General features: G+C 40.8%; 1 protein-coding gene across 1 annotated transcript in view; it reads right to left on the bottom strand.

Annotated features, from left to right (window-relative positions):
• Prm (Paramyosin) overlaps window positions 1-23,309 on the bottom strand; it is a 71,536-nt gene that overhangs the window by 31,858 nt on the left and 16,369 nt on the right. The window contains exons 3-4 of the mRNA XM_071590924.1: window positions 16,104-16,190; window positions 13,983-14,149 (exon numbers count right to left, since the gene is read on the bottom strand). Coding sequence (XP_071447025.1) covers window positions 13,983-14,149; window positions 16,104-16,190 — 254 coding nt within the window. The remainder of the gene's footprint in view (window positions 1-13,982; window positions 14,150-16,103; window positions 16,191-23,309) is intronic.

The following is a 23,309-nucleotide window of genomic DNA, read 5'->3' as shown; positions in this document are numbered from 1 at the left end:
ACCTTCATGAATGCAGACTCTAAAGATGCGAGCATAACAGTTTCAATCTTAACTTTGTGGAATTGCTGCGCATCATACGCAGCATCGAAACCATGGTGGTGTGAAGTATTAAATCTTGATGTGGAAGTGCAAAGTCTCTTTTTCTTCTCTCCAAAGACGTTTATTAAACAAAGCTATGGCTTATTTTCCAAATTGGCCTGGCGAGGAAACTGTGGTGGCTTGATTGCTTGAAGGTTAGCGGTGAGGTGGATGGTTGAGGGGGAGATCGATCACCTTTCTCTCTCTTTACGTGACTTAAACCAATGAAAGGGTAATTGGGAATAGCTGCGGGGGGAATAACTGGGCTGGAGGAGCTGAAAAAGTTCGTTTGAGGAGGCGGATAGGGAGAAGGCGAACGACGGAGGGGGAGAATCAAGGGGTGCGATGAGGGGAGAAGCGGGGAAGGGTGCTCTCTCACTCCTCCCCCCCACCTCCATCCACCCCACGGGCATTCTTCTCCCCTTATGTGTTCCCACGCAACAATTCATTCAGGATTCACCGCGCTCTGAAATAGCATCCCACGTGACCACGTCACGTGATCGAGGGGGAGGCGAGAGCGCATTTATAGAAAAATGGGGATTGCGGAATCCGTGGAAAAGCCGTGCATCTGCCAGGAGCACGGATATTGCTCAACCGGTACTCGGTCGGCGAAATTGCTGGATAATCCAAAGATGGCTATGCTGGCTCTCTTGTGGCGGGATGCTGATACCGGGCCATGAAGGCGAGCCTCCCGGAATAAAATGGATGCGTTCCCAATATCGGCTTTGCCCTAAAAACACTCCGATGGAAGAAACATAACTAATGTTGATATATTAAGATTCAAGGACGTTAGAGTTCTCTTATAACGCGAGAAGATCACGGTTATCGTATCTCGCTTTTATTGAAATCTATGCATCACGTACTAAGTAAACACTAAGAAGGAATAAGAAATCAGGTACCTCGGGATCAACACACAGGTTTCTCTGCTGAATTCAAAGTTTCTTTGAGAAGCAGAGAAGTAAGAAGGAAAAGCGTATTTTTTAATGTTTAAGTCCATTACTGTCTTCTCATTCTTGTACTTCCTGTTTTCGCTGTATGTTTCAGTTTCACATCTATCTCCACTAAAATCACTGAGCGACTGCACCAGCCATCAAGCTGCTCTTTGCGGTTGACCACGAGAAATATCCGAAGACAGAACTGAAGCTTGGCTGAACACTTAAAAATGTAGAGCTCACATCATACCGCCAAGAAGAATGAAGTTTTCCCTATATACCCCGTCGTATGCAGATGACGCCAGAATTGAGGCAATAAATAATTGACACAATACAATGTCTGTATACGAAGTATGATGCACGTGCAAGCCGATAGTGGCGGACATTTCGTCAGGTTTCCCTCTTCTGTTAACAATTTGATAACTCATTCTGTGGCCGGGATGGCCGTTATTGGGAATTGGAAGTAAGCAGTAGCCGTGGGGAGAACTGCGGTGATTACCCGCGGCGATGGAACGCCTCTGAAGAAGAGAAGCTGGCAAAGGCCGGGTGGAAGAAAAACACGAAGGGTGCGGTAGAAATGAAACAGGAAGGCAGGGGGAGGTGCTTGGGTGTCATGAGAGGGCGAGGCGGCGAAGGGGAAGGGTCGTGGGATGGAGGGGAGGGGAAGAGGGAGAAGGGGAGGGGCGTGCCCAGCACTTACAGCACGGTCCTCCTGTTTCCGCGGTTATAATTCCTCCGAACGTTCCGTTTTTGACCGTCCTACCGAGTGAAGAACCACTTAGACTCCTCGTAAAATATGCGTGGCTTAAAGTTGACTTGAAAAGGGCCCTAGTTCCCTCGTACAGTAACCACGATGTAATTTAGCACAAATTCGCGCCTTTTGGTTGGTCCGCAATCGGGTCACACACGAAAGCTCTTCCCCAACAAAATTTTGAAACAATGGTTTTACGTCATTAGGCTTTAATTTCGCGTGGAGAACTTTTAAAAGTATTGTTTTCGTTCACAATGTAGAAAGTGACGGTTTAACAACGGTTGCCCAGTTCTTAATAATTATTTTTGAATAATTGCAGCTCTCTCTTCCATTCTATTATAATGTTTTTATTAATTAAACACTGATTTTTACAGCTATTAAAAATTTTTCAGGACAAAGACAGCGTGCAAGTCGAATGACTAAATCCTAAGTCGCGAGATTTTCCTGAAAAAAACTTTGTTTTATTTAATTAAAATGTGCTAATTAATTTTTTTGGTATAATTATTAGTGTATGGCAATAATTATTATTAATACCTCGTGATTTGAAGCCCTTTAAATCAAAAATCGACTGAAACCGACTCAATAACAGATTTTTTCATCGCACACATACTAATTGATAAAAGCGTACGCTTCAACACTTTGCCCAGTGCGAGCAGCACAACTTATCGGAACTTTACCCTTCAAAAGCCAATGAGCTAGACGTGAGCCGGAGATCATAAAAGGTAAATATCGGGAGTGGACTAGGTGCGCATAGATAGGTCTAGGCCCTGGATGACGTGCATCCATACCGTCTTCTAGATTAGTCACCTCTGGGATACATTTTGGTGAATTAGAGCAACATAAAAAATGTCTAAAATGGGAAATATACCGTATTATGGTGTGCTGTTGAGGGAAAGGGACTGAAAATACGATATTCATGCTATTTTCGAGAGAAAATAATGGTGTGGAAATTTATATATGTATAGCATTGAAATTAAGCTTACCTGCATCTTATAAAATAGCGGAATAGTAATAAGGAAAATAATCTCTTAAAACTAGTTAGACACTTGAATTTTCCGTAAATTTCCCAAGTAATCGTACCATACGGAAAAGTTCAGTAATTCCAATTTGTCGTCAAGAAGAACTAGTGCTTTTTCATATAATTAAAACTTTAAATGTGACTCGCACGATTATATTTGGGAGAGATTTCCACCCTAGATTTTCTCGTGACCATTGCAGGAGTAAAAATTTGCTTTTGGTCACAGCTTTGTTTCTAAGTAAAGCTCGATCAAATATCCCTTAATTTCATAAACCACCACCTCCGAAGCATCTTACATCACATTCACTTCGTAGGCACGAGGAAATCGATGAGTTCTGTTTTCGTCGGTACAGAATTTCACGACAGTGATTTCAATTTGTAGCATCCGTTGAGTGGCATCGGACCGCACGATCCCGGATTCGTCTCCTGTTGGTACCTGCCCTGTTAAAGTTTAAGCGGCAAAAAAAACATTCCAATTTAAGATCCAAGGCGTTTGACTTTCTGGGTACCAGGATTTTTCGACGGATTTGTGAGGCCCGAACGCCGGATCCCGGGGCGGCCTGAAGGAACGCAAGAGGCGAGGGTGGCACGCATGCGCCTATGTGGGGCACTGCTTGATGGCGACCTGTCAAACAGAACCTTAAAGTAATGCAAAAGTCTTTGCTATGGTGGTGATAAAAAATTATGGACGTAAAATGTATCAATCGACAGGAATATGAACTAAACGAGAAAAACGGTTATTTTGATTCAAAGACTTGAAGGTCGATACGATTGTGGGCTCCCGCCGTCAATTCCCTCGCCTCGCACCCACTGCCCATAACCACCCACCTGCCTCTCGCAGGGTTCAACACATCGGGTGAGTCTGGGGGGCAAGGGGTAGCAAAAGGGGACACGCAGAGAGAACGGAAGGGGGGAGCTAGGGGTCCGCGACAACCCTCTCCACCTCTCCCGATGCTCCCGCGGGTAAAATTAGCGTGCCGTTTGTGCCCTGCTTCTATTTCCACCCCCTTCCCTCTCTCTCTCTCTCTCCTCCCCCCACTCCCACCAAACGACCTCATTCCCCTTCGCCCTCCCCCCCCCACCCCGAACCACCTTCAGTAAGTCATATGCCCGCCCTCCCGTCATCATCTCTCCGGCAAAGTGCCCCAGGCGCGACAATTGGCTCCCCCCCCCCCCCGCCTCCCCTCGTCTCCCACGATGGGAGATTCCTGAAATTCCGGGGGGGGGGGAGGGTGATTGTTTCCTTCTTCGTCTCCTTTGCCGTGTGGGGGAGGAAGTCCCATCTCGCTGGAAGGGGAGGTGGGGAGGGGGAGTGTGTTCGCGGGCGCGTGGTAGCCTCGGGTGCGTAGCTTAGAGAGAGAGAGAGGGCGCCGAGGTCCTTTGATGCGGAACATCTTGATTCAGTACTCGGAGAGAGGAAGCAGGATGATTACCTCCACCTAAATATAACCCAGATACGTGTTTAACATAAGTATATTCGGAGTCTTCTTTCGCCAAAACTAATCGCGATGATGGCTAGTTGGCGCGCGGAACGGCCGGACCACGGACCGGCAAAATGGGAGTTCCTCTCGGGAGTCCGCTTCCTCTCCCGGGTTACTCATACATGTTGTTAACGCCCGATTGCGATCACTTTGGATTATCAGAAAGAGCCCGCATTTTAGACCGCACGCTGATGCAGTCATGTATACGTAATTTCAACCCTATAGGCATATCGTATGGACGAATGATATCGAGAGATTAGTTACAGGAGATATTCCGAATCCTTATTACAAGATTGTTCCCAAACGTAGGACATAATCAAAAATTTCACATTCCTCAAAAATTGATTCTTTTGCTAATTGGTGCGGTTAGGTATATCTGGACCAATCCGGTCTTCACACTTCGGGCACGGCGAGAAGAAATACTATAAATAACCGAAGAAAAGTGTAATTCTCCAGGATTTTGGTGTCATACGATTATTGTCTTTTGTATTTCTCATATCAGCTCAATAGAAATATAAATAAATCATTTTTTAATCTATTTCCTTCACTGACAGTATAGAAAAAATCAGAAAATATAAAAGATGAATGCAAGTTGTCCTGAGCAAGTAAACAAACATTGAACAATAATGTCATTCAGTAAAACAAGACTTTATATTCCCGCTTAAAAAACTAGGTACCATACCGTAATGATTAGATTGTTCCCAAAAATATTCTTCAAAATACAGCACTAAAATATATCCAAATTTGTTTCGTCCATAGACGACAACAGTTTTAATTACGCTCAATAACATTAAATCTCGGAAATGGATGTGACATGATATTTGCTCTGGACGCTACCATAAATAAACACAAATAGACTTGGTCTACGCACAAAAAAATGCTTACAGAAAGAAAAATATTTTTTTTAAATACATATTTTTTATAATTTAGGTCACCACCTCTAGGAGTATAAATTCAATACTGAAAGTAATAGTCATACTATTGAAAAGGTAGCAGCCCACCTACGGGTAATATAATTTATGCAAAACCATATTGATTTCAGCCCTAAATTAAGGATTAGGGAGGCTAATTTCAACGTTCACTTGACAAAGACGGTCGACCCTATCGAATGGCATGCTCCTTGACTAATCCCAAGTACCATTTTCATCTCACATGTTAAGAACATTATCTCACGTGCGGGTGCTGTGTGCTCATTTTTCAAGATCAGTGAAATTACTAGGGATTAAATAAGGAGGAATACCTTCCTGTTTTTGATACAGTTCTTAACAAAGGAACATGTAAATTAATAATAAAACAACCCATGAACACGCAAAAATGTTTAAAATTCATAATACTAGTGAGGAAAACTAACAGAGACTTTATCTAAATATTCTCGAGTTGTATAGATAACAGAAACGCAGCAATTCCACCATTAACTACTTGTGGCACTTTTAATTGTGCGTGGAATTACCTCAATTGTGGAATTGCTGTTTTTCTGTAAATTATATTATGAAGAAATTCCACCGAGTAACGGCTGAAACCGTGTTATATTCCCTATTCGTTAAAATGAACGATTATACGTCGAGGAATGGGCTTTATTATTGTTTAATTATAAATAACTCGGATTCAAGGATAGCAAGTAACTGTATACGTCCTTTAATATACTGTATAGATAATTACAAAAAAGTGAGCATATGATTCGGGGACAGAAACTCCAAAAGAATTTGGTTTGGAGGAGCTTCTGGTCGGTGGTTCTGTGCCCAGTAACGCACGAAAGTTTCGATCATATCTTAGAAGTATGTTGTCTTCCGTGAGAGCCAGGTTTTCAATTTGATAGGAAGATTTAGTCAAGCAATTTTTGCCTCCTACTAGGGTATGCACGTTTGATTTCGAGAATACCGGGAAAAAGATTGAAAAGTCTATTAGAGAGTCATTTTTTAAAGTTTATTTTTCAATGATAAAAAAGATTATCGCATGAATAGTTTGCGTGACTTTAGGCGTGAATGTAATGAGATATTATTCAGCCGCAAAGAATCCGGTGAGTGTTTTGAGAATAATAATTACTGTAGCATGCATTTGTACATATTCAAGTGAAATAACATATAGACAAGGCTGAAAATGTTTTGTGTAGTAATGAGATTAGCCTTATGAGACAACATCCTTAAACTTGTTAAGTTTATAGGGTCTCAATGGGTTATGACTTTTGGTGAGCACGCTTTACCTTGTCCAGAGGAAGATCGGTTTTTGTCGTGGCAATATTCGAAAACATCTCTTCCATGACATAAAAGTTGAGGATTATAGCGCTCTTGGGGATGAATATCAGGTGTAAAATTAGCATCGTCGCCTTGCTTCAAGGTGCGTGCAGCTATTTTCCTAGGACCCAAATCGTTACCACTGTATGGTGCTCTCTGGAGCAAAAGGTGAGGTTTTAGAAGAGGCGCGTGGCGGCGCTGCCATGGGTCCCGCGAAGTGTGAAGAGTGGTCTGGGCCAGGCGCATGTTTATTCTCGTCTACTCCTCTCCTAGTCCTATGCCATCTGGGACGTACGAAACATAACTAGCGCAGAGAAGATCCAAATCCTTCTGCATACGTGATATTTTTAGAGCTTATTTGGTTCCGCGGCCCCAAGTCTTCTTGAAAAACCTCTTCCATTCCACTTAGCACAAAATGGCGCCTTCCCATCCCTGCGCGTGGTGAGAAATGTCTTCAGCTCAAACGCGGCAGCGGCCACTTCCGACGAATTTCGAAACTGACTCCCATCGACGACTCCCTTGATGCTTGGGGTGTCGGTGATGGGGTCAGACGTTTCCCGTTCACGAACTGGTTATAAATGCCGCACATTTAGACTATTTTTAGTCCATTCCCATTACTCGTGGTTGACATTTAAAGTGTTCAACTCATTTTTCAACCTCGGAAAGATAGTGAAACCAGAAAGGATGAAATAAATCAAACTTCCCAAAAACCATTACCAGGGACCTGTTACTCCAGTCGGTATAGTACTTGACTACTGGCCGTAGGGCTCGGGTTCGATCACCGGGGATACCTCTGGAAAAACCCATCTTCACCTATGCCGTGTGATTTTTCGGTCACCAGATCTTTCTGGACAGGCGCAGTTGGCAAGGAAATGTTCCCCACCCCAGCCAGATGCGTCAATTTCACACGTCGTTGGATTTATTATTGGGTGATCTCTACCTCACCTACCAAACCAACTCTAGGGTTGATAACTGTAATTGTGGATTAACCATTACCATATCCCCGCAAAAAAATTTACCCGCAAATATGTTACAATGAACAACTTAATGTATGCATCAAAATTACACCGGCCATGAAATATGGCCAGTTCAACAGAAAAAAACGATAAAAGATCGCTAGTACGATACTACCTTCGCTTTAGAGATGCCAGACTCTATTTGCAGAGCATAAAAGGGTGATTGCTCCCCCAGACTGTGTTATTGACGCCATTTATTAAGAATAAATAGTTGACAAGATCTAAAAATATTCAGGGAAAGTCGCGAGAATAGTTCATTATTCGTATTAACATAAGCAATCTATTTTTTCAAGCCTAGAACTGCTCGCGAGTCGCCACGGGCGAGTGTCTTTGGCGAGCCCTGGGAATTGCCGAAAACCTAAATGTGTTTTCGGGAGTTTGGCAAGCTTCCCGACGGCCATTTGGATTTTGGACAACCAATGAAAGGAAACCATTTAATAATAAAATTCTTTTATTGATTCATGTGGTGAATTGCGATAAATGAAACTTGACACGTCTTTCTTAGATCAGTGACTTTTATCAATAACTGGTAAAATTTCATTAATGAATTTATATTAATGCCAGAGTTGCTACCACTAATCCCGTATATTACGCCAAAACCGGCACCGAGCGGAAGCCAAACTGTTTAAGTTTTTCCCCAAAAGTTTCAGTCAAAACTTTCTGAGAACCAGCGAGATAGTATTCGAACCGTTCACAAGAACAAATTGATCTCTCAGATTCGCCAATAAGAGATCAGATTGGATAATGGAATCGTATTTTTCTGTTTAATCAGCGGTGATCGCGGTGGCAGTTCTAGAAAAGAGGGAAAGAAGCTAGGGAGGTGGATCATTAAAATCCATTTATTCACGATTCTGAGAAATATTTCAACGGCATTTTTGTAGAGTGAAAGGATCTGGATGTGCCATAGAAAAGGTCCGTAAATCAGTATCATAGTGAAACAACTCATAATTACAATGATCCCATGATGCCATATTAACTTTTCTGATACAACGCGCCACTTTGGAATATAGTAGTAACTTGAAATATCATTAGAAATGGGTTTTTAAAAGCCAAACACAACAGTCGTATCTCCATCTCACCTTTTTAATGATAATATTAGCTTATAGTTGGCAATTTGAACGGAATCAAGACGTTACGCTAGGGCACATGGATATGCGATCATTAGAGTGTTCACTTCGGATTGGCATTGATTTTAAGTTGATTTATTTCAGGAATTATGCACCCATCTCCGCATGCATCCGTCTGTTTTCACGCTCGAGTAAAACGTCAACGTCTCCTCAGGAATTTAGAGGATAAAAACCTTCGAGTGTCCAAGATTCTTATTCGGCGGTGTCGAGGGGTGGAGAGGGAGCTCGTGGCAATGTGCGGATCTCGGAAACAATACGCGTTTCCTTGGCACCCTGGCGGGGTGTCCTGTTTCCTAGACTAAGCGCTCAAGAAGTTTTGACTGTAAAGGTTATCCGCCTTGAACAACGCCTGCGCTATTCTTACATCAGCGAGAGGGGAGACGGGAGAGGGAGGGAAGGGAAGGGATGAGGGGTTGGCGGAGGGCGGGCGAGGGAGGGAGGGGGAAGTGGGCGCATAACCGCCGCCGCCGCTGGTCCACTTTCCTCCCGCCCCCACATTCGCCGCCCCTGCGGTTCGAACCCCTCTTCATCGCGCTCTCCGGCGCCGCTTGTCGACCATCACGCCCTCACCCCTCGCTGTGTGGGCCACGCTCCCTGCAGGGTGAGAAGAATCTTCCTCTCTTCCGAAGCTGCGATGCCGGCCCTAGAGAGTGACCAGCCCCTTGGATAGACCCCGGCTACCTTGCGACTACTCGAAATGACCTGAATATTTTTGGTCAGAAGGGTTTCTTTTTGATGGAGGGATCCATGTGAAGGGAGAACTTCCGCCCGTGACATTTCCCAATCTTGAAGTGAGAAAATACGAGCAATACGTATCAGCGTAGGGTTCATTTGCGGATGCTACCCGTGCGGAAAAATATACTTCATGGAAAATTCCATTAGGCCAATTGCTTTATTCTCTTTCTACTGGAATAGCTACGTGTCAAAATACTGCCTTTCTGATTCCTCTTCTGAAAAAATATGGATTTTAAAACCATTTTTATTGCGTCATTACGTATGCTTATCTAAAATACTGCTTCATTTTTTGGGTAAAATTTATAATATTCGTTGTAAGGAACGCCCATGGTCGCACGATACAGCATTAAATTCTATTTAAATAAACTCAACGGCCAAAATAGAATAAAATTGATGAGACTTGAAAAAACATTCATGCTTTATGAAAAATATTCAAAAGTCCCTCACATGAACGATTGTAATTTTGGCGAAGCTCTTCAAATCAAAATTTTAAGGGAAGATAAATGCTATTAATCCTGCTAATGTCTTTCACATTATGTTTGTTCAATATTCTCATAGGGAGCGTCAACTCAGATTCGTAGATATTATTTACTTTTCATATTAAGTACAAGGAAGAGGACTTAGGAAATGGGACATAATGTGTCTGTTTGCAATAATGAGATCTTGCTTTATGAAATAGAATCAGGAAAATTCCATTTTCAGATCCGTAACAATCATTAATCAGGGGGACGTGGCAGTCCAGTTTATGGAGAGTCGGACTACTGACCGGAAGGCCTTTATTCAGTTCTCGAGTGAGCCTCTGAGCATCCTCAGCTCCACCCAACATTTGTGATTTTTTGAGTACCAGATCTTCCTGGGAAACTATAGGTGGCACAGGAAAGGATCTGACCCTAATGTGTGAATTTCACACGCCGTCAGGCTTAGTACTGGGTGAACTCTACCATCATCCACCAAACCGACCTTCGGGTTCATTACTGAAGTTTTTTTAATGATAATTGTCAGAGAGAGTTAAGACAGTGAAATATGACTGACTTTGCACAATTCACCGATAAATGAAGACTATTCCGTAAATAATGCGTATAATTACTTTCATTATTAACAATAGGGGGTTTACGGTTTAATGTTTTTGAATTTTCAAGGTCATTTGATTCGAGACTATTTTATTAACCTACGACTTTCATTTCAGACCGCATGATCGATATTAAAATTTGCGGGTTGTTTACATGAGATCCCTTCTATTCATATGCAAAATGGTATTTTTTTAAGAAGATGCAGTCACATTAATTTGAGAAACAGTCTCCTTAACCAGGTTCTTCCATGCTCTTTAGCAAGATGATAACGCCGGAAACTAGATTCGAGCATAAAGGAATGCATGCGTAGATATCGAGAGAAAAAGCATTCTGCAGAAAGAGAGGTCACCACAAGAAAGAAATAGGTTGCGGTTAGAAAAGTTAATAAATTAACGCGTTAAAAGAAAACGGAGCAAAACAGTTTTTGAGTGATTCTCAATATATTTTAAGAATACGAGGAAAGGGCCGAATCAGCCGAATAAAATTTTTTGCAGAAAATATTTTCCTTAAAAGTACTTGATTTTTACTACTCACTTAGCCAACCGAAGCACCATTATAATACTCATGGGAATATATTATTACCTTTACCTTTCCATCACGTAGTTCTAACTTTGGTTGAACAATGGACTAATGAGGATAAGTAATAAATGCAGAAGTTGTAGTGCGAGAAATTCTACAAAGAATAAGAATGATCAGGGAATTATGAAGAGAATCATGCCAAGAAAGTAATAGACGAAGAGCTGATGAATGAGGCAAAATAATAAGCAGGATACGCAGTGAAACATAAAAAATAGCACCACTGATCAATTACTTTGCAAAAAATACCTTGAAACCAAGTTCTAATTCATTTGTCAACTGAATAATGGGCGCGATAAATATTATCATGGATTAATGCTAGACGTAGTTATAAAAGCGAAATCATTGAAACTCCTACACTTTCATCAAACTTGGCGGTATCCTTTAGAGATTGACACAGCCCAGTATATTGTATTCGAAGGATGGAGGGCAATCTTTTCTGTGCCACGTTTTCAGTTAAAACTTTCCATTATACCCGCTGGACTATTGAAGGAACTGAAACAAAAATGACTGTATAGAGGTGCAAAACAACTGATCTGACGACCAAACGAGGACCATTTTAGACAATTTTATACTAAATGAAATACATTCTAATTCCATGAGGACATTTTTACTTAATTAATTTGTGTTTTCAATATCGCTGCAATAAGAACGTTGCTATTGCCATTGGAACACTGGAGAACCGCATTAATTGCGAGTTCAAGTTATTGCAGCGTTAAGTTTTCCACAAAATGACGAAACGTCAAAATAGACGGAATAAATTTTAGGGTCATACTAGGGTCACTTTCTCTCCTAGTCAGGTGAGGGAAAGGCTTTTCAATCAGAGGGGGAGGGGAGGGGCGAGTTGGCGAGTCGACCCCCGAGGTACGCGGACGCCCGTCAGCTTTGGAGGTGGACGGATAGAATGGAAGGAAGGGGAAAGCGAAGAAGTGGGAGGAGCGGTAGAAAAGAGAGAGAGAAAAGAAAGGAAAAGGAATTCACTGGATGGAAACGATGACAGAAACCTGGCAGGTGATCATCGAGATGGGGGAGGGAGTGGAGCAGGGGGAAGAATTGCAGGATTGACTGAAACACTGGGGTGACTGCGAAGACTTTGGCGACTATGCTAATTGAGATACTACTCGTAAGCTTGAGAAAACATCTTTCGGTAGGTGCAGAAATATGCGACCCCTTAATTGTTCAATGATTGTCAGAAACATGCCCGAGCCAATTAAATAGAAACTGACGTCAAATTCCGGATTCCTTCAATGTGGGGGACTGAGTTAAATGGCGCAATAACAATTTGTTCAATGTTATCAAAACTATGTCCACGGGGCAAGAAAAAAGTAGCCCTGAGGAACAGCAATATATTTTAGGTATTCGCACAGAAATATTATTGGTTCGATCGCATGCAAATTTTTACACGATGTGCTTCAAATCTTTGTAAGCTATTTCAAACTAACTTATTTATTTGTTACAAAAGTGCTATTAATGTCATGGGATGACTCTGTATTTAGAAAACTTTATATCCGTAAATATAGGTGGGTATCGTTACCTTTGCCGTGATCCCCGAACTTGTTGTTCGGGGATCACGACAAAGGTAGCGATAGCTAGTAATTCTAATATTTACAAAAAAATCAAAATGGAGCCATTTTATAATTAGGTTTTTCATTTATTTCGCTTTTCAATCAAGAGTTGAGTATGCCATTTATCGATGAAGAAGACTCGTAGGAATCACATTTAGTCCGACGCCGTTGCCAAATCCATTTAAGAAAGGAATTCACGAAACGTTTGTTATCTCAATCGTCCAATCTCAGGTAATAGCAGCACCCTATATGCATACGAATGAGGCAGGTAGTGCTTCCACTAAACTGTCGAGGCTTCGAAAAACTCCACCCTTTTCCTCACAACCAGGGCAACAGCGCGTGAATCAGTGCCCCCAAGAGCCGGCTGCTGTGTCGAAATATTCAACTGTGGACCAAAAATATAAATGAACAAAAATCCCTCTTTAAAATGGCTTTATTTGAATTTTATTTTGGAAATCCTAGCACCTTAGCAATGGAAACATGATGAAGGATGTCGTGCGCTTGTGTTTCTGACCTATATTTACCGATATATCGTTGTAACGGATACAAATTAACGGATATAAAGTTAATAAAATCTTTATAAAAAGTGAATAAATATCTCAAAAACTTTTCATGAGGACTTATAAAAAATGGAGATATATTGTGCTCATATTTAGTTGCAACAGAATCAGCAACATATTGACGTTAATCCCCAAAATGAATGGTGTTACTCCAGGGGAGCTGAAAAATTGTCCCTACGGTAGACAGTTAAGTATTTATCGCCATTAATACGAGCGTATTTTTAAAGAGCACAAATCATTTCAAATTTACGACTTTTTCAAGAACCACCGGGGTCCTAGTCGTAAATATGATCGCGGTGAATACTTCTGCTTTCGTTCTAAATCCTTCATTGTTCCCCTATTCGTCGACGAAATGGTAAGCAGCACATAGACTACGATTTCCCAAGGTGTCAATCGTAGTATACTTAAGCATGTCACGGAATGTGCACCTTAGCATGCGCTCTAAAAGTAATATGCTGTATGATAAATAAACATTCGAAATTAGTAGTTACTCTTAATAGCATTTTCTGATTGTATTGTTACATATTTCATAAAGTCACGTTCACAGATCTCGATCTCAGAAAATTTTGAATGAATTGGCGTAAAAAGTAGGTCTTGTTGATACATCTCTGGAAGGCGAGTTCATTGGACGGCGGGCCGCGATGGGGATACCACAAACGTGGGGAGGAGGATCCGGACGAAATACAATCGCCCGGCACCCGGCCTTTCTCGATTCTGACAATTTTGGCCTTAGTTCTACTAAGATGGACTCTCCAGCAAACTGCCTCCCAAAGGGTAATAAGGGCTTCTCGAGGGCCGGGGTGGGGAGAGGGATTTGGGGAGGAGGCATTGGTGTCACTCACCGGGCCTTGGCCTTGGTGAGCTGGTCGATCTGTTCCTGGAAGTCGACGACGATCTCCTGGTGTTTGCGGCGCAGCAGGTGGGCCGTCTCCTCGGACTCCAGGTGGACATCCTCCAGGAGCTTGCGCAGCTTTGCCAACTCGGTGTCCCGCTTCTTGTTGATCTCGAACTGTTGGGAGACGGAGAAATGGAACGGTGGAGAAACAACGGAAAACCAGGTTTCCCCTGCGCCCAACCCCACCCCACTATTCAGCACACACCTTCTTTCAACAATTCCCGATCACACGGGAGTGATGGGGAAAGCTGATGCTTATTTCGTCAATGTACGCCTAATACTAAACCGAATGGGCTGTGCGATACTAAAATTTTTGGATCGCGGTGGGACGCAAAAGAGCTTGAATGTTAACATTCAGGTCTGCAAGCCATCTGATGAGCGTGCGGATGGGGTGTATATATATATACATATATATATATATATATATATATATATATATATATATATAATTGAAACGGAGGAGAGCGAGATAGCGCTCGCGAGCAAAAACACAAAAATACCCATTACACGTGTTCCGAATTTTCTGGGGAAAGAAGAAACTTCCTTCTTCTACAGAGGTGTTCCTCCTTTCCCTTAGAGGAAGGGGATGTGGCTACCGAAAAAATTGGAATACGTGTGAGTGTCATTTTTATGTGTTTCTCTGTGTTTTTGTTCGCTAGCGCTATCTTGCTTCTCTGGTGAAATTATTATTCACATCTATGAGACTTTCCTTCAAGTAATATAGTATATATATATAATATATATATATTATATATATATAATATATAGTATATATATATATATTTATTTATTTATTTATACTCTCACGCACGATAAATAGGGCGCATGGAAAAATAGAATATCGTACAGCCCATCTTCGTTTCATTACAAATTTAAAAATGCAACACGGAATATTTTCCCCAGGTGGAGCGAAATTATAGTGCAATATTGCATATAAATTCAGAATGCCATTCGTCATAATGGATAGGCCTTCATGCCTGCACCACCACTAAATTTGCTCGTAACTTTTTTACTGTCACCTCCCTTTCAGCTACCACCGTAGCAGCTCGCCTTAATCATCCTGGTGGTATAGGGTCTTGACGTACAGTTATGTATTGCGGTTCGTCAATATCGTAGGAGTTAAAAATTACTTTTTTTCACGAGGTGGCTAAACGGACGTAAAAGTGAAAGATTTGACCGATCGCTTCCGCGTCAAGCATTTCCATTTATGTGGTTAACGCGATTAACAAAATGAGAAAGTGGTTGCATTAAACAGCAGTACATGTAGTTTAATTTCTAAATTATATCTGTGAGCACTTTGGTCAGTTAAAGATGGAATATCCTTAGTTCTAGTATCAAATGATGGAACGCTAACCCCATCTTAAAAAATCTTCCCATTCGGAACCATATTTTATAGTTTGACTGATTTATAGTCGGTTATAAAATCTTTATTTAACCGTATATATTCTCTAATAATAATGCAATCCTATTCTATACGTTATGAATACGAAGTTTACCCTAAATTATGAGTACATGTTTATGCGTATGGTGAAGAAATGTTTTAAAACTAATTAGCTCGTATTCCGATTTCTATAGCGCGACATATTACTTGTTTTCAGGATAATACAATAAATATATTTCGTAAAGTTTTGCGCCAGCAACTAGAATAAAGGGCGTGAAAATATGCACAAAATAAGATATTTTACTTAAAATGAGTGAAGATCGGTTTCTCCGGGGCACCCGTTGTTGGAACATCACTTCTATTCGGAAGCTTACATGAAGCGAATTCCGACCGTGGAAATTTACGTTAAAATTAATGAATACTCAGTGACATTTTTCCTCGGAATTTGAGGAACGAGTTCACCACGCAACCTCTTGACACTAGTTCCGCGTGTTGTTTGTTGGCTGCACGTGCTTTTGACTCAGACGGGAGGTGACAGGCCAGGTGGAGAGAGGGGGAGTGGTCGATATAGGCTGGAATGCGCGGACGCCGCCTGGAGCCAATGGCAGCGAAGCCTTTGCAATCGCTTTCAGCCGCTCCTCCCTCGGCATTGGCTGTAAAAACCGGGGGGCGTGGCCTTCCTCTCACCTGGCTCTCGGCTCCGCCTTCTGCTTCCTCTAGCCTCTCCGACAGCTGGATCACTTGTACGCTGAGGTCGGCTTTCTCACGCTCTATCTGTAGTGGAGAAGAAAACACAATGAGGCCATGGAATAACTTAAACTCATAAATGTTGTTTTCGCTCTTTAGTGGTAAAGGTTACATGCATTATTTTTCTGTATTATATATATATATATATATATATATATATATAATATTATATTATATATAAATGTGTGTGTGAATAGCAGAGAAGAAAACAAATGAGGAAGTACTTGGTATGGTGGGCGAAGAAAGGGGTTTATTGGGAGAAATCCTATGAGGCAGGAAAAGTGGATGAAGGGGGTATTGACCGGAAAGGGGATGTTGAAGACATTGAGGGGAGAATGTTAGGCAAACGAGGAAAGGGAAGGAACAGGATAGGTATGTTGGACGGGATGAAGGGAGGAAGGAAGTGCTCAAAGCTGAAGAGGGCCTGATGTAGTGTGTTTTGTTAGGAGTCTCAAAATATTTATTTATTAGCTGTGTCCATCCAAAAACCTACCTTAACCGGTAGATTACCTAATAATAATATGTATATATATAAATATAAGTATATATATATATATCAATTAGACATAGCCATTTCCCAATCATTTAATTTTCAATTGCGATGCATTATGAAGGACGGTTGACCCTGAAGATTTACAAGTTAATACTTATACAAGGTTAGATCATAAGTGTAGGAGTTGAATGCACCACGTAGCCAAACAGACAATCTAACTGCACTTTAAAACATACAAATCATAACTTATGTCAACGACTAAATTGACTCACTGCTTCAAAACATTTAGGCCGCTGTTCAACCATATCCTCCGTGGTTTTCTACATTTTCTACATTCTGGAGCATGGGTGACAAAACTATTTCTATGTATTACAATGAAAAGTGTAAACGTGAAGAAGTGGAAGAACCTCATGTAACCAATCTATCTAACTACCAACCATAATAAATTTTTCCTCAGATTTGAATGCATGTATATTTTCAATTTTGTTGGCTTATCCCATTATTTTTAATTTATTTTCATTGACACAATCGAATAGACGCGAGAGGACATTACATTAAAGAATTATTGGCTTTAATGAAAAAATATCATTATTTTTCTGGCATTTTCTCCATTATGCATTTAGTTCATACGTGATCGTGCGGAGTAAGCAGAGCATCGATAAAATTATATTAAAAGAGGGAATGGAAATTTAACGCACTCAGATCTTGATGCATCAAGTTTGTGACACACTAGCTCGCCCACTTGCCTCCGGTAATATAGTACACGTAGCCATGAGGCAGGGGTCACCCGTCTCAAATGTTATGGAGGGCAAACATTCCACTGTAAATTCTCATTTTGATTGTTTTTGTCAGTAGTGATCACCTATTTTTTCTTGATATTGACTAATTGGGGAGTTTGGAAAATTTATTTTCTATTTCATAAAATGCTCTCTCCCAAACATTGTGCATCTATACATGCGTCTAAGACATAATATTATATCTGAGTAGGGATTTTTTTTCGAGTCCTGTGAACCGTATTTGGTTCTAAAAAATTAAGGCACAGTATTTATACCAAACATATAACCTTTCTTTGGTATCTATTCGATGCCTTAATTTCCCTTTCTGGGGCGTAGTAGTCCAGTGAGTAGAGTGCTGGGCTATGAACCTCAGGGCTCGGGTTCGATTCTCGGTACAGCTACTGGACACCCTCAGATTCACTTAAGCTGGGAGATTTTTTTCGGGTACCAGTTCTTCCTGGGAAACCATTGGCGGCACAGAGAAAGGTCTCCCTAATTCACTGAATTTGTGAACTTCACACGCCGCTGGACTCGGATTGCGCATTGCAAGGAAACCTTCGGGCTAATTACTGTGGTGGCATAATCTTTTTTTTACAAAAAGTCGAGATTGCGATGGATATTAAAACTAATTGTTGGCTGTTTTTAATTGCGTCCACATAAATAATCAAAATAAGTATCCATTTTGCTCAATCGTGTCTTTGGAGTATGACATTTTACCTGAGGATCATTTAGTTTGGTAGAAACTCCGATACAATTTAGAACTAAACTTAGTCTCCTGACTTATACAAGTACTCTGACAGTGCACTTAGTTGTGTAAGGTGTGTTATAGAAAGAGTACAATCATTTCCCAACAAAAGTACATCGACTCCTATAATCCGGGACTTTACCTTGCATGAAAACGAAAGTACCAAACAAAGAATGAATTCAAGATGGTAAGTTTTAGTTGTATGATTCCTTGAGCTTACATGACTTTGTCAATGATCTGACGATCGTTCCTTAAATTATAGATGGAAACAAGATGCATGTGGCTATTACCTGAAATGACATTGGACCATTATTTCACTTTGGATGAACTTGCATTTGTTTACAAAACTAGAATGTGTTTTCGCGACTATTTAGCCTGTCAATTAAAGTTTAGCATCAACGAAACGTAATCGCGTAGGTTGCTGCTTTCCCTTGCCCTCCTGCAGGAAACATTTTACTCATCATTTGCCCGTCATGCCTTAAACAGATTGCATCCTTCCTTCTGGTTACTGAGCAGGTCCTGCCTCTGGCGTTTAAACGATTCATTTTCCACATTCTGCGTTCAAGGAAACGCCTTTCCCTCGTCCCTTTGACCGCCTTTTGCAAACAAAAAGGTTTTTGTTTGGACTAATCAAGTCTGCTTCAAAAGATTCCATCTCCTGGCCTTCTGTTCGCCGAAACAGAAGCGCAGCGATTTTAGTAGAGCGCGCGCGTTCTAGGTTTATTTTTGGACGAAGGAAAAGCAGACTGTATTCAACGGCACGCGACTGAATGGGCGCGCCTTGTCGGCGATGGGGTAAACGCCTTTCAGCATTGTTGTGCGAAGCGGTAGTGATTCATGTGGCCGGCGTCAGAGTGCTGACCCAAAACCAGTTGACGTACGCAGAACATCCCCATTCTTACTTACTAACTGAGAAACCCAATTTATTCTCACTTGGAGCTCGTGCATCTGTGGCAATTTCAAACATAAGATAATAGTATTAAGAAATAATTAAATTTTAAATCACGAGGCATTACTCAATTTAAGTCTAGCTGGAAGTGTTTAATTTTTACAAATGTCGAACGATGAAATTTGGAAATGTTTTTCTAAAATGGCCGGGAAAATTAGTTAAAGTAAATGAATTCAATGAACCGAGTTCTTGACATCCATCAACTGAATTCATGTACCTAAAACGTGATTTGCCAATAATTGTAAATTATGATTATGATTCCGATGACAAACGTTCTAATTTTAAACAATGATATTGAAAGACAATGAAAATAAAATATTTGGAAATGGCGGATGGAGAAAATTTCGATCGAGTTGTTTCCGGGTGTGTCATTCGTAATCGTCACGCTCTACATAAACCCTGTGAACCCCCATGAGTTACAACCCCTTATAAGTCCGAAGCAAAGTTCATAGCAAACGGTGTGAACAAAAATAAGAGAACCGGATGTTTGCATTGATAAATTCTTTAAAAAGCGTCGCAGGGAAAATACGTCGGGATCCACCGGGATCACCCGTGTCCTTGGCACACCCGCGCACCAATGATATCAGAGGACGGGTCACAGGGATTTTTCGGTGTACCCGTCCCATTTGAGCGTGGGGAGGTGCTCATGGGGATCTGCGTTGGGAACTCTTTCTATCGGCTGAACTTCTTATGGTTTATTTTTACGGGAGCAGAAAACGGACTACACCTGTCCCACCACTTGATTTATGGCGGAGATTAGGAATTAAAACACGACGGACGGGAGGATGGATTTTTCCAAGTCTGAAAAGGGCAGCATTCCGCTTCCTTGCCGATTTAAACTCTCGGTGCCTCCCAATTCACTCTCCTCAAGTGCAGACAGGCTAATCTGTTAAATTTTCTGTCGTTTGAGAATGAACAATACTTCCTGTTTTTTCACGTATGATTAAACGATAAATGCGAAGGAAATACATTAAATTTCCATTTAATCAGCAAGAAAAATAAATACTGGTACTGAAATGGCTATCATGCGCAGAACGCAATGAAATTTCTTGGAGAACCATGCAATGTACAAGGCACACGAATTTGTACAGAAAATGTGGGCAAACTCAGACAAGAATCGCTGTTGTGCGGAGAAAAGTCGAGATAAGGCCACAAACAAGGCTGTGTTTACTTATCACAGACAGGGCTAGAAGGTGACACGTTATTGATTGTAATCCCTCAAGCGATTCGAGCGTAGAAAGACGAGTCTTATCTTTTGTTAATTATAGTTTCTTCATTACACCTCTGGGCGCCATTCCATGAGCTTTGATAAAGCTATATTATTTTGAAAGATCCGTTTACGATACTAGACTTTTTAAGAAACAATGTTTGGAAAAACTTTAGTCGAATTAAGAAACCTAATTAATTAGGGAAAATAAAAAAATCTGTGAATTAACAACGGAAATTGAGCATTCCTTGTTATCGGGAATAATTAGGAAATTAAAGATCAATATTGAGCTGAAATGTTATTGTAATCATAATTAAAACAAAGGTGCCACGACGAATTGAAATTTATTTGTGGTAATCGCAAATAAAAATAACAGAATAACCAGGAGGTCAGTCAGTACTGCTTTACTCGCATTCAAACGCCACTAGATGGAAAAGCAGAGAAGCATAAACAGAAGAAAAGATAATGGTACAATGCGGTGGAAATAAAACTTCCTATGACTTTCAGAGTTCATAACCAGAGTTATAACGCTATAAACACTTTCCATTAGCGATCTGCGTTTAACCGACAGTAAATTTCAAGTTTAGAATTTTGACAGATATTGGAGCTTTAAAGAAAACTAAATGCGGACACGGTGCATTGCAGTAGCCGTTTCGTCCTCAGAGAGTAATGCTGGGTATATATAATATTGTTAAATTGAACAGATATAAAAATAGTCTTGCAAGAGAAATGCGCTTTCTCAATTTTTATGAAAATTAGGAAGGGATATTTGCCTCCGAGGACAAGAATTTGGTTTGAATTGTCTGCCATTGACACCTATGTCAACTGATTTTTATGAATTTACCAATTCAAATTTTCATGATGGAAACCAGAGACCATCATATGTTTTGGTTATTAAAATTTTGAATCTATTTCAAATGTTACATCACTCTTGTTCCCGTATACGCACTGATGTTACAGAATTGTCAATGATCAGAGTATCGATGAGTCAATGGCATCTCCTGCCATGCAGCGGAGTACGAAATTGTCAGATTTAATTTGTACCATTTATATATTGGTACCAATGCAAAATTACGTTTTGTGTGACGACACACTGTCTGTAGCCTCTACCCGTTGTATTTTGAAAACATTTCTCTCCCGTATTCGGTGAGATGTACGAGGGTCATCCGGAAAGTAGTACCCGTTCGTGCCGCATGAAGTGCTGACGACGCGAGTAGCCGCTGGACGAGGTCAGATAGCTTCAGTGGCTTGTCTGCCTTCTCTGAGCCAAGTTGCGTGACGCTAGCATTGCCTGTGTTGTTTCTGTGATTGTTTACAATGTTTAAAAAAATTGAGAACGCCGCCAGTTGTGAAGTGAGGGCAGTGATTAAATTCCTCAATGCAAGAAACGTTCGCCCATGTGATATTCATCGCCAATTAAAGGAGGTGTATGGAGACAATGTAATGGACGAGTCGTCTGTTCGGCGGTGGTGTCGCAACTTCAACATGGGGAGGGGGAACACACACGACGATGAGCGTTCGGAGAGACCGTCTGTCATTACAGACCAACTGGTGAGCTCAGTTGACGAATTCGTGAGGAACGATCGGCGCGTCACAATTGATGACATCTGTGAGCATTTTCCCAATGTTTCTCGAACAATTGTTCATGAAATTGTTAAACACCATCTGCATTATGCAAAAATTTGTGCAAGATGGGTCCCTCGCGTATCTCAATGAGCTGGCGGCGAAGGACTATGCAGCAGGAATACAGAAACTTGTCACACGTTATGACAAATGCCTTAATTTGCTTGGAGATTATGTTGAGAAGTAGTTTAAAGTATCCTCTTTCAAATAAAATTTTTTATGTTTGTTAATATTTACTTTTGTGTCTTTATTTCACGAACGGGTACTACTTTCCGGATGACCCTCGTAATATTTGAACGGTGCTTACGGAGCGGATGATCCTTTCTGGCAGACTACGGGACTTAGCAGACAGACATTTGTGTGCACGGAATATCACCTTATCACCTTCATGTCCACTTTAAGGAAGAAACATAGAATTTTTGTAAATATATGCTCCTAGGTATTTGTCAAAAAAACTGTAATATAAGTAGCACTCGAAGAAACATTATGCCGTATGGAAAAAATCTCGATAAAAATGTTGTTTTCCAATATCATACCCGGTTTTATGTAAAAAACAAAGTGGTCTCCTTCCAGAAGCAATCGCAGAATAATCACTATCCAAGACTAAATATAGATGAAAAAATGTCAATCTTTTCCTTGCTTAGTGACGACTTCATTTGTTATAATTCATAATATAATGCAAGACGTGAGCAGTGAACTTAAGAATAATGTGTAACCTTATGTATGGATGGATGGATGGTTTGTACAGATCTTACATGATACTTGTACTTACTCGCGTAAGCATGCGAAATTTACTCTTATTCTCAATATTCAACATCAACAAATTAACGGTATTCATTTGTAAGATTGGTATGATGTAACTCTTTTCTCAAGTAAAATAACCTCTTGAAGTCTACATAATTATTCTCTGACGCTCATAATTGCCATTATTAATATAATATTTTATTTAAAAAGTAAAAAATCAATAAATTTAAAGAAACATCCAAGGACAAATTTGATCATTTGAAATCGTGTTGATGATATCGTGGGCGGAACTACGTTATTACCAGTGCCCTCTTCAAATTGATTACTTTGCGCTGTTTCTGACGTCACTGGACGCACTTGAGAAATGAAAATAAGCATCAAAACATATATTCCAAGCTAGTGTAAATTTTAAAGTTACGCCCAACGCGAAACTTTACCTGCATGATTAAGTCACCCGTAAAGAACCAGGTGCTTTCTACTTAAATAAATGGTTCTGCCCATCCTTTGAGAGCTATGCCCATCATTCGCTAAAATTATAGTGGCAAATTGCTGTTTGCCGGCGGGAAGTATTTTCACCATGATATTCATATGACTTCCCTTGCCGCGCCT

This window comes from Hetaerina americana, unplaced genomic scaffold (assembly GCF_022747635.1).
Source record: "Hetaerina americana unplaced genomic scaffold, ioHetAmer1.1.p SCAF_4, whole genome shotgun sequence".
NCBI classification, from domain to species: domain Eukaryota; kingdom Metazoa; phylum Arthropoda; class Insecta; order Odonata; family Calopterygidae; genus Hetaerina; species Hetaerina americana.
This window is presented reverse-complemented; position numbering and strand designations above follow the sequence as displayed.